General features: G+C 42.5%; 1 protein-coding gene across 1 annotated transcript in view; it reads right to left on the reverse strand.

Moving 5' to 3' along the window:
• Nucleotides 1-12943, reverse strand: part of tat (tyrosine aminotransferase) — a 127560-nt gene that overhangs the window by 61859 nt on the left and 52758 nt on the right. Inside the window, exons 6-7 of the mRNA XM_063067299.1 lie at nucleotides 6089-6227; nucleotides 2530-2582 (exon numbers count right to left, since the gene is read on the reverse strand). Coding sequence (XP_062923369.1) covers nucleotides 2530-2582; nucleotides 6089-6227 — 192 coding nt within the window. The remainder of the gene's footprint in view (nucleotides 1-2529; nucleotides 2583-6088; nucleotides 6228-12943) is intronic.

A 12943-nucleotide genomic window follows, 5' to 3' on the forward strand; every position in this document is an offset into this window, starting at 1 on the left:
ATGCCCTGGCGACTCAGATACCTATCAATCTCTGCCTTAAATACACCCAATGACTTGGCCTCCACTGCTGCCCGTGGCAACAAATTCCATAGACTCACCACCCTCTGACTAAAAAAATTTCTTCGCACTTCTGTTCTGAATGGAAGCCCTTCAATCCTTAAGTCATGCCCTCTCGTACTGGAACTCCCCCATCATGGGAAACAACTTTGCCACATCCACTCTGTCCATGCCTTTCATCATTCGAAATGTTTCTATGAGGTCTCCCCTCATTCTTCTAAACTCCAAGGAATACAGTCCAAGAGTGAACAAACGTTCCTCATACGTTAACCTTCTCATCCCAGAATCATTCTAGTGAATCTTCTCTGTACCCTCTCCAACGTCAGCACATCCTTTCTTAAATAAGGAGACCAAAACTGCCCACAGTACTCCAAGTGAGGTCTCACCAGCGCCTTATAGAGCCTCAACATCACATCCCTGCTCCTATACTCTATTCCTCTAGAAATGAATGCCAACATTGCATTCGCCTTCTTCACTACAGACTCAACTTGGAGGTTAACCTTAAGGGTATCCTGTACGAGGATTCCCAAGTCCCATTGCATCTCAGAACTTTGAATTCTTTCCCCATTTAAATAATAGTCTGCCTGTTTATTTCTTCTGCCAAAGTGCATAACCATACACTTTCCAACATTGTATTTCATTTGCCACTTCTTTGCCCATTCTTCCAATCTATCCAAGTCTCTCTGCAGACTCTCCATTTCCTCAGCACTACCGGCCCCTTCACCTATCTTCGTATCGTCAGCAAACTTAGCCACAAAGCCATCTATTCCATAATCCAAATCGTTGATGAACAATGTAAAAAGAAGCAGCCCCAACATGGACCCCTGTGGAACACTACTGGTAACCGGCAGCCAAAACAGGATAGGATCCCTTTATTCCCACTCTCTGTTCCCTGCCAATCAGCCAATGCTCTATCCACGTATGTAACTTTCCCATAATTCCATGGGCTCTTATCTTGTTAAGTAGCCTCATGTGTGGCACCTTGTCAAAGGCCTTCTGAAAATCCAAATATACAACATCCACTACATCTCCCTTGTCTAGCCTACTGGTAATTTCCTCAAAAAATTGTAATAGGTTTGTCAGGCAGGATTTTCCTTTAAGGAATCCATGCTGAGTTCTGCCTATCCTGTCATATGCCTCCAGGTACTCTGTAACCTCATCCTTGACAATCGACTCCAACAACTTCCCAACCACCGATGTCAAGCTAACAGGTCTATAATTTCCTTTTTGCTTCCTTGCCCCCTTCTTAAAAAGCGGAGTGACATTTGCAATCTTCCAGTCCTCCGGAACCATGCCAGCAGCATCTATCAACTTTTGAAAGATCATCGCTAATGCCTCCGCAATCTCCACAGCTACTTCCTTCAGAACACACGGTTGCATTCCATCTGGTCCGGGAGACTTATCTACCTTTAGACTATTCAGCTTCCAGAGTACTTTCTCCATTGTAATTGTGACTGCGCACACTTCTCTTCCCTGCCACCCTTGAGTGTCCGGTATACTGCTGATGTCTTCCTCAGTGAAGACTGATGCCAAATGCTCGTTCAGTTCCTCTGCCATCTCCTTATCTCCCATTACAATTTCTCCAGCATCATTTTCTATCGGTCCTATATCTAGTCTCACCTGTCTTTTACTGTCTATATACTTGAAAAAGCTTTTAGTATCCTCTTTGATATTATTTGCTAGCTTCCTTTCATAGTTAATCTTTTCTCTCTTAATGACCTTCTTAATTTCCTTTTGTAAGGTTTTAAAAACTTCCCAATCCTCTGTCTTCCCACTAATTTTTGCTTCCTTGTATGCCCTCTCCTTTGCTTTAACTTTGGCTTTGACTTCTCTTGTCAACCACGGTTGCATCCTTTTTCCATTCGAAAATTTCTTCTTTTTTGGAATATACGTGTCTTGCACCTTCCTCACTTCTCGCATAACTCCAGCCACTGCTGCTGTGCTGTCTTTCCCACCAGTGTCTCTTTCCAGTCAACTTTGGCCAGTTCCTCTCTCATGTCACTGTAATTTCCTTTACTCCACTGAAATACCAAGACATCAGATTTTGGCTTCTCTTTTTCAAATTTCACAGTGAACTCAATCATGTTACGATCACTACCTCCTAAGGGTTCCTTCACCTCAATCTCTCTAATCACCTCTGGTTCATTACACAATACCCAACCCAATATTCTAAAAATAGCTTCTTACCCTCCGCCATCAAATTTCTGAACAGTCTATGAACACTACTTTATTATCCATCTTTTGCACTATTCATTTATTTTGTAACGTAGTAATTTTTATGTTTTCCCCCCGTACTTCTGCTGCAAAACAACAAATTTCATGACATATATCAGTACTTTTTTAAGAAGCATTCAATTATCAGCACTCTTTATCCAATCACAGCCAGGACATGTTTCTCAGCTGGAGGCTGTCTTAGATCTGTTGTAGGTAAATGATATAATCTTGGATCACATGCTCATTAATTTTCCTCACCATATCGCCATAGATTTCATCTGCTATGATTGGAAGGTAATTTCTTGCAGCAACTGAAATAGAAACAAACAAGCGTCAGACACTGCAGATGCAGGAAATGTACTTGAGAGAACAGAGAAAATCTTTCCTGATAAGTTAATTGGTCAACTGTTGTATTACAATTCACGACTGGCTCATAATCCCAAATTTCACTTCCTCTCCCCATGGCTCCCCAATTCCCATGCCCAATCTATGAGGATTCCAGTCTCCCAATTCACCTTCCATTTCTATTCTCTAGACCCCAACCTCATCTCCAGTCTTCAACTGCTGCCATCAGGAAGAAGGTACAGGAGCCTCAGGACTCACACCATCAGGTTCAGGAACAGCTATTACCCTGCAACCACCAAGCTCTTCAACCAAAGGGGATAACTTCACTCACCACAACACTAAATGGTACCCCCATCCTGTGGACTCACTTTCATCTTCATCCCATGTTCTGAATATTTATTGCTTATTTATTTATTAATATTATTACTTCTTTTTGTTTTCTTTTTGTGCTTGCAGTTTGTTGTTTTGTGCACATTGATTGTTTGCCCGTTCTGTTGGCTGCAGTCTGTCATTGATTCTATTTCTTGCATGTACTGTGAATGCCTGCAAGAAAATGAATCTCAGGGTTGTATATGGTGACATATATGTACTTTGATAATAGATTTACTTTGAACTTTCAACTTTGAACCCACAAGCCTTCTTTTCTTTCTAATACTTCCCAGGTATGTAGTCATGAAATCCTTAAGGATTATTTCAGTTTTTGTTGTTGCCTAGTGAACAGCCATCTTCAATCAGGCTTTCAAAGGGGATAGAGAGAAATTTATCAGAAGCTTAGATTCCTCCAAGTACCTCTGACCACAGAAAGCCTCCCACAAACACTAACATTAGATTTGTTAGCTAGGGGAATAGAAAGGAGGTTTTGTGACCGAAAATGAGATTCCCAGAAGGTATGTTACATCCTGGGTGCCAGGGTCCAGGACATCTCGGATTGAGTCCTCAGCATTCTTAAGTGGGAGGGTGACCAGCCAAAGGTCATGGTCCATGTAGGTGCCAATCACATAGGTAGGAAGAGTGACGAGCTTCTGCAAGGGAGTTCAGGGAGTTAAGTGCTAAGTTAAAGGCAGAATCTCAAGGGCTGTGATCTCAGGATTGCTACCAGTACCACGTATTAGTGAGGCCAAAAAAAAGTAAGGCTATACACTTTAAGATGTGGCCAAGGAGTTGGAGATGGAGAGAGAGCATGAGATTTTTGTCTCATTGGGCTGTCTTCCAGGGAAGGTAGGATCTGTACAGAAGAGACAGTTTGGGCCTGAACTGGAAGGGGACTAATATCCTAGTGGGAAGGTTTGCTCATGCTGCATGGTGGGGTTTAAACTAGAGTTGAAGGGGGATAGGAACCAGAGTGCCAGAATAGTTAGTGGAAACAGATGTTGGTAAGACCTCAGACAAAGTCAAGAATCAAAAGGTTGAGCATGGAGCATCTAGTGCCCTGAACTGCATATATTTCAATGCAGGAAGTATTGGTGCAAAGCCAGATGAACTCAAGTCATGGATAAACATGTGGAATTATGATATTGTAGACATTAGTGAGACTTGGTTGTTGGGGGTGGGGAGTACGGGACTAGCAGCTCAATATTCTGGGGTTCCCTTGTTTTAGACACGACAGAGCAGAAGGAATTAAAGGAGAATGGGTGACATTGCTAGTCAGGGAAAATATCATGACAGTGCTCAGTCAGGACAGACTGCAGAACTCAACTAGTGAGGCATTATGGGTAGAACTGAAAAATAAGAAAGGTATGACCACATCAATGGAACTATATTACAGACCATCCAACAGTCCAAGGGATTTAGAGGAACAAATTTGTAAAGAGATTTCAGACTGTTGCAGAAAACATAAGGTAGGTGATTTTAATTTTCCACGTAATGACTGGGAGTGCTGTACTATAAAAGGACTAGATGGGATAGAGTTTGTCAAATATGTTCAGGAAAAGTTCCTTGATCAGTATGTAGAAGTTCATCTGTGAAATAGTTCAAATTCTTCTCCTTAATGTCTCTTCTTTCCTTTTCAAGGTGGCTGGGGTCCTGTTGAAGTTTATGATCTACAGCTGCCCTCAAACCGCAGTTCTTCACAGCAGTTCCCTCTCTCCGAACTTGCTCAGTGGCTTAGTGTTTTCAATATCTCCAGCAGTGACCTGGAAGACGTGCACCTTTGGGGTATGGCCAATTCAGAGAGAAGGGGTGGGGGAGAGAGAGGGGGAGAGAGAGAGAGAGGGGGGGGAGAGAGAGGGAGAGGGAGAGGGAAGAGGGAGGGGAGGGGGAGGGGGAGGGGGAGAAGGAGGGGGAGGGGTGTTGTTGTCAGGGAGGTTGTTCCCCCTCCCACCAGCAGTACTCAAAATGGAGTACTTATTGTTGAAGGGGATGGCCACAGGGGTGCTCTCCACTATTTAATGTTCTCCCTTCCCTCTTCTCATTGCTGTCAGCAAGGAGGAGGTACATGAAAATGTAGACATGCAGTCAACTTTGCAGGAACAGCTTCTGGCCCTCCGTTATCAGATTTCTGAATGAACAATGAACACATAGACACCACCCTTATTACTTTTTGCTCTTTTTTGCACGACTTGCTCAATTTTTTGTTTATATTTGTTTTTGTAATGTATAGTTTAAAAAAAATATGTATTGCTATGTAGTGCTGCTAAACAACATACTTCATGACAAATGCCAATGATATTAGACCTGATTATGATTCTGAAACCAAGGGAGTGCCATTTTGTCGGATGGGTAGTAATGAGAGAGTCTGCATTAACACAGGTGTTGCTGAGGTTGTCTGTAGTGTTGAGAGAGAAAAAGAGTATTGGAGGGGCTGTATTCAGAGAGTGCAGTACCATTGGGGTAATACTGAGGGTGTGATATGTTTATGAAAGACTGCTTTTATCACACTAATATTTATGGGATCCTACCGTGTATACCTTGCAGTCCAGAAATGTTTTATTCCTGTAAAGTATTTCAGTGCATCCTGAGGTTATATAAGGCGTTACAGAGAGTTTGTGCAAGCTGTTGGTTATAATATTGTATCCAGCAGAGCACCAAGCTGAAATCTGCACAAATTTCACATTACACATTTGCACCAAAGTTTCCATTGACCAAGCCAATGTCATATTTTGAAAGATTTCTGCAGCTAAACCCCAATTTTTACCTTTATCTTTCCTCATACTTCTTTGCATCTATTATGTTCCACACAACATCCATCTGCTGAATTCAATCTCTCCTGAAATTGCTTCATGATAACCACATGTCCTACTATACAAAACGTTTTCCCCTTCTGTTGTACCCCAGCAGAGTGAGAGAAGGAATAAAGTGGTTTCCAGACTAATCATATGCCCCCCAATAAATCAAACTCTCATTACTGCTATTCATCGGTCCCCCAACCTTCATTCCCACATTATTCTTTGAAGTATTCATCAGTGATAAATCCAAGGTATTCTTAGTCATTTGTACTTTAATTTGCAAAATGAAACAATTCCCCTGTACTAACCAGCCAGAATATCTTGAAGATGGGATTTACTGAACACGGAGCCACATGGATTTGAAGGATTGTTCACTATGATGCAGGCAGTTTTATCATCAATCAATGATTCCATATGCTTCAAGTCAATTTCCCACGATCTTTTTGGCTATAATCAATCAGCAGAAAATGCAATTAAGTTCTCAGCAAACTATATCTATTGACAAGGTGTGAGTATACAAATCAAGTAATAAGTAATAATCGCAACCAATATGAATATACTAAAGTATAGCAAATACCTTATGAAAACATTAAATTAATTGCTAATAAGGGCCACAAATAAAATTGCATATTCTTTGTTGTGAGATGATGGTGAGAAATTTTTTTCAAGAACCATTGATGTTTGTGTAGTGAATATGCCAACAAAATACATGAGATAGAGCTTCTGCAAGTTTATAAAACATCGTGCCAATATGTATGAAGAATGGCAAAGAAAGAATACAGCATGCTGCCTTCACAGGTCAGAGCATTGAGTATAAAGGTCAGCAAGTCATGTTCCTGCTGTATAAAACGTAGGTTAGGCCACATTTGGAGTATAATGTGTAGGTCTGGTCACCACACCATAGGAAGGATGTAGGGGCTTTGGACAGGGTGCAGAAGAGTATCAGAGAGTATTAACTGGAAAAGAGTACAAATGACATTTTCAGACATCCCACCTCTCCCGGAAGTTCCGGGAGTCTCCCGCATATTATATACAATATCACGGAAATCAATTTTTTTGAGAGCGAGCGAGCAAGAGAAAGCAAGAGAGAGCACGAGAGCGACCATGAGAGCGAGAGCAAGCAAGCGAGAGCAAGCAAGCGAGAGCAAGCAAGCGAGAGCACGCCAGCGAGACAGAAAGCAAGCGAGAGCGCGAGAGAGCACGCGAGCGACCATGAGAGAGAGAGAGAGCACGAGCGAGAGTGCGCCATGGCAGAGTGTTCCAAAAAAAGAAAATATAAAACGTACGTCACCCCAGACTACCCTAAAGTGTACCCCTGCCTAATAGGGGTTAAAAATAATGACAGTGTTGCTCGTTGCACTGTTTGCAACAGTGACTTTTCTATTGCCCATGGTGGGTTAAGACTGTAAAGGACACGTTGAGGTGAGTTTAACAGATGTCATTCGTTCACTAGCATAGCTAACATTATTTAAAGTAGCTGATTAGCTGCTAAGGAGCTACTCTATGGCAGACATCCCACTTCTCCCGGAAGTTCCGGGAGTCTCCCACAAATTGATGGTGCCACCTCCCTGAAATGAGTTTTTGCAGGGTGGGATGTCTCCATTTTGGGCCGAGACCAAAAGATATTGCAATAGACAATAGACAATAGACAATAGGTGCAGGAGTAGGCCATTCGGCCCTTCGAGCCAGCACCACCATTCACTGTGATCATGGCTGATCATCCACAATCAGTATCCAGTTCCTGCCTTATCCCCATAACCTTTGATTCCGCTATCTTTAAGAGCTCTATCCATCTCTTTCTTGAAAGCATCCAGAGACTTGGCCTCCACAGCCTTCTGGGGCAGAGCATTCCATACATCCACCACCCTCTGGGTGAAAAAGTTTTTTCTCAACTCCGTTCTAAATGGCCTACCCCTTATTCTTAAACTGTGGCCTCTGGTTCTGGACTCAACCATCAGCGGGAACAAGCTTCCTGCCTCCAGCGTGTCCAATCCCTTAATAATCTTATATGTTTCAGTAAGATCCTCTTTCAGCCTTCTAAATTCCAGAGTATACAAGCCCAGTCGCTCCAATCTTTCGACATATGACAGTCCCACCATCCCAGGAATTAACCTTGTGAACCTACGCTGCACTTCCTCAATAGCAAGAATGTCCTTCCTCAAATTTGGAGACCAAAACTGCACACAGTACTCCAGGTGTGGTCTCACCAGGGCCCTGTACAGCTGCAGAAGGACCTCTTTGCTCCTATACTCAATTCCCCTTGTTATGAAGGCCAGTATGCCATTAGCTTTCTTCACTGCCTGCTGTACTTGCATGCTTGCTTTCAATGACTGATGTACAAGAACACCTAGATCTCGTTGTACTTTCCCTTTTCCTAACTTGACTCCATTTAGATAATAACCTGCCTTCCCATTCTTACCACCAAAGTGGATAACCTCACATTTATCCACATTAAACTGCATCTGCCATGCATCTGCCCACTCACCTAGCCTGTCCAAGTCACCCTGCATTCTCATAACATCCTACTCACATTTCACACTGCCACCCTGCTTTGTGTCATAGGCAAATTTGCTAATGTTACTTTTAATTCCCTCATCTAAATCATTAATATATATATTGTAAACAGCTGCGGTCCCAGCACTGAACCCTGTGGTACCCCACTGGTCACCACCTGCCATTCCGAAAGGGACCCGTTAATCGCTACTCTTTGTTTTCTGTCAGCCAGCCAATTTTCAATCCATGACAGTACTCTGCCCCCAATACCATGTGCCCTAATTTTACCCACTAATCTCCTATGTGGGACTTTATCAAAGGCTTTCTGAAAGTCCAGGTCCACTACATCCATTGGCTCTCCCTTGTCCATTTTCATAGTTACATCCTCAAAAAATTCCAGAAGATTAGTCAAGCACGATTTCCCCTTCATAAATCCATGCTGACTTGGACCAATCCTGTTACTACTATCCAGATGTGTCGTAATTTCATCTTTTATAATTGACTCCAGCATCTTTCCCACCACCGACGTCAGGCTAACCGGTCTATAATTCCCTGTTTTCTCTCTTCCTCCCTTCTTGAAGAGAGGGACAACATTAGCCACCCTCCAATCCACAGAAACTGATCCTGAATCTATAGAACATTGGAAAATGATTACCAATGCATCCACGATTTCCAAAGCCACCTCCTTAAGTACCCTGGGATGCAGACCATCAGGTCCCGGGGACTTACTTATCAGCCTTCAGACCCGACAGTCTATTCAACACCATTTCCTGCCTAATATAAATTTTCTTCAGTTCATACATTACCCTAGGTCCTTTGGCCACTATTATATCTGGGGGATTGTTTGTGTCTTCCCTAGTGAAGACAGATCCAAAGTACCTGTTCAACTCGTCTGCCATTACCTTGTTCCCCATAATAAATTCACCCATTTTTGTCTTCAAGGGCCCAATTTTGGTCATAACTATTTTTTTCCTTTTCACATACCTAAAGAAGCTTTTACTATCCTCCTTTATATTCTTGGCTAGTTTACCTTCGTTCCTCATTTTTTCTCCACGTATTGCCTTTTTAGTTACCTTCTGTTGCTCTTTAAAAGTTTCCCAATCCTCTGGCTTCCCACTCGTCTTTGCTATGTTATACTTCTTCTCTTTTATTTTTATACTGTCCATTACTTCCCTTGTCAGCCACGGCCTCCCCTTACTCCCCTTAGGATCTTTCTTCCTCTTTGGAATGAACTGATCCTGCACCTTCCGCATTATTCCCAGAAACACTTGCCATTGCTGTTCCACTGTCATCCCTGCTAGGGTATTGTTCCATTGAACTTTGGCCAGCTCCTCCCTCATAGCACCATTGTTCCCTTTGTTCAACTGTAATACTGACACTTCCGAGTTTCCCTTCTCCCTGTCAATTTGTAGATTAAAACTTATCATACTATGGTCACTACCTCCTAATGGCTCCTTTACCTCGAGGTCCCAGATCAAATTTGGTTCACTGCACAACACTAAATCTAGAATTGCGTTCTCTCTGGTAGGCTCCAGTACAAGCTGTTCTAAGAATCCATCTCGGAGGGACTCCACAAACTCCCTTTCTTGGGGTCCAGCACCAACCTGATTCCTCCAGTCTACCTGCATGTTGAAGTCCCTCATAACAACTGTAGCAATACCTTTGTGACATGCCAACTTTAACTCTTGATTCAATTTACACCCTACATCCAGACTACTGTTTGGGGGCCTGTAGATAACTCCCATTCGGGTCTTTCTACCCTTAGAATTTCTCAGTTCTATCCACACTGACTCAACGTCTCCTGATTCTATGTCCCCCCTCGCAAGGGACTGAATATCGTTCTTCACCAACAGAGCCACCCCACCCCCTCTGCCCATCAGTCTGTCCTTTCAATAGAACGTATACCCTTGAATATTCATTTCCCAGGCTCTGTCCACTTGAAGCCATGTCTCTGTTATTCCCACAACATCGTACTTACCAATTTCCAACTGTGCCTCAAACTCGTCCACTTTATTTCTTATACTCCGTGCATTCATATACAGTACTTTTAATTCATTACTCCCCTCACCTCCCATATCAATTCCTATTTCACTTGGCCATACTGTACGATCCCTTCTTGAGCTTTCTGCTCTGTTGATTCTGCTGTCTTTCTTAACTTTTCTTATTCTCACTTTCCCTTTATCTCCATCCTTATATTTCCAGTTCGTCCCCTCCCCCCACTACTTAGTTTAAAAACAGCAGAGGCAACACGACCCTGGTTAAGGAAAAACAGGACGTGCATAGCAGGTATAGGCAGGTAGGAACAAATGAGGTGCTTATGGAGTACAGGATATGCATGAAAACACTTAAGAAAGTAATTAGAAAGACTAAAAGAAGGCAGGAAGTTGCCCCAGCAGACAAGGTAAAGGAGAATGCGAAGGGATTTTACAGATTTGTTAAGAACAAAAGGATTGCAATGGACAAAATTGGTCCTCTGGAAGATCAGAATGGGAATCCATGTGTGCAACAGTTTTGAGCCCCATATCTCAGAAAGGATTTATTGTCATTGGAGAGAGTCCAGAAGAGGCTCACAAGGATGATTCTGGGAATGAAGGAGTTAACATATGAGGAGTTTGGGCAGCTTTGGGCCTGTACTCACTGGATTTAGAAGAGTGTGATGGGGGGGGGGGGAGGAAGGGGAGAATCATATGGAAACCTACCAAATGTTGAAAGGACTATATAAGGTGGATGTGGAGAGAACGTTTCTTATGGTGCGGATATCTGGAACTAGAGGGCACAGCCTCAAAATTGTGGGGTGATCTTTAGAACAGAGTTAAGGAGGAATTTTTTTAGCCAGAGAGTAGTGAATCTGTGGAATGCTCTGCCACAGACAGCTGTGGAGGCTAAGACCATGGGTATATTTAAAGTGAAAATTGATAGTTTCCTGATTGGTCAGGGCATCAAAGGTTATGGCAAGAAGGCAGGTATATGGGGTTGAGTGGGATCCAGGATCAGCCATGACGGAATGGCGGAGTAGACTTGATGGGCTGAATTCCCTAATTCTGCTTCTACATCTTTGTCTTATTTGACAAGGTCCTGCATGGGAGATTCGTCAAAGACAGGTGTGTAACTTCCCACTATTCGGGACATTTACAAAGACAGGTGTGTAAAATGGGCCCGAAGGATCATTGGAGACCTGAGTCACCCCAATCACAAACTATTCCAGCTGCTACCATCCAGGAAATGGTACCGCAGCATAAAAGCCAGGACCAACAGGCTCTGGGACAGCTTCTTCCACCAGGTCATCAGACTGCTTAATTCATGCTGACTCAACTGTATTTCTATGTTATATTGACTATCCTGTTGTACATAATATTTATTATAAGTTACTATAATTGCACATTTAGACGGAGATATAATGTAAAGATTTTTACTTCTCATGTATATGAAGGATGTAAGTAATAAAGTCAATTCAAAAAGGTTTAGTCGCTTAGCATTCGAGAAGTAGTAAATTGGATTAGACATTGGCATTTGGAAGAAGCTGGAGAGTGGTAATAGATGGTTGCCTCTCTGATTGGAAGCCTGTGACTAGTGGAGTGCCAAAGGGATTGATGCTGGGTCTGTTGTTGTTGGTCATGTATATCAATGATCTGGAGGATAATGTGGTTAATTGGATCAGTAATTTGCAGATGACACTATGAGCGGGGTTGTACTGGACAGTGAGGAAGACTATCAGAGCTTGAAGTGGGATCTTGACCAATTGGGCTAAAAGATGGCAGATGGAACTTAATGCAGACAAGTGTGAGGCATTGCACTTTCGTAGGACCAACCAGGATAGGTCTTACACAGTGAATGGTAGAGCACTAAGGAGCACTCTTGGACAAAGGGATCTGGTAATACAGGTCCAGAATTAATTGAAAATGGCGTCACAGGTAGATAAAGTTGTAAAGAAAGCTTTTGGCACATTGGCTTTCATAAATCAAAGTATTGAGTACAAGAGATGAAATGTTATGTTGAAGTTATATAAGAAGTTGGTGAGGCCTAATTTGGACATCCATGTGCAGTTTTGATGCAGAAAATGTGTAAATAAGGTTGAAAGAGCACAGAGAAAATTTACAAGGATGATTCCAGGACTAAAGGACCTGAGTTACAAAGAAAGAGTCTACTCCTTAGTGCTCTATCAATCTTCTACGTTCCTTGCAATGTAGAAGATTGAGGGGAAAATTGATAGAATTGATTTCATATACAAAAGTATGAGTGGTATAGTAGTGTAAACGAAATCAAGCTTTTTCCACTGAGGTTGGATGGGACTATGACTAGAGGTCATGGGATAAGGGTGAAAGGTGAAAAGTTTAAGGGGAACATGAGGGGAAACTTCTTCACTCAGAGGGTCATGAGAGTGTGGAATGAGCTGCCAGTGCAAGTGGTGCATGTGTGCTTGATTTCAACACTTAAGACATGTTTGGATAGGTACATGGATGGTAGGGGTACTAGAAAAGTGTGTATAGAACTGGAGAAGGTAGCGGAGGTACTAAAGGAATACTTTGCTTCAGTATTCACTACAGAAAAGACTTAGGCCATTATAGGGATTACTTCCAGCAGACCGAAAAGTTTGAGCATATAGACATTAAGAAAGAGGATGTGCTGGAGCTTTTGGAAAGCATCAAGTTGGATGAGTCACCGGAACCGGA

The sequence above is a fragment of the Mobula hypostoma genome, chromosome 14 (genome assembly GCF_963921235.1).
Source record: "Mobula hypostoma chromosome 14, sMobHyp1.1, whole genome shotgun sequence".
NCBI lineage: Eukaryota > Metazoa > Chordata > Chondrichthyes > Myliobatiformes > Myliobatidae > Mobula > Mobula hypostoma.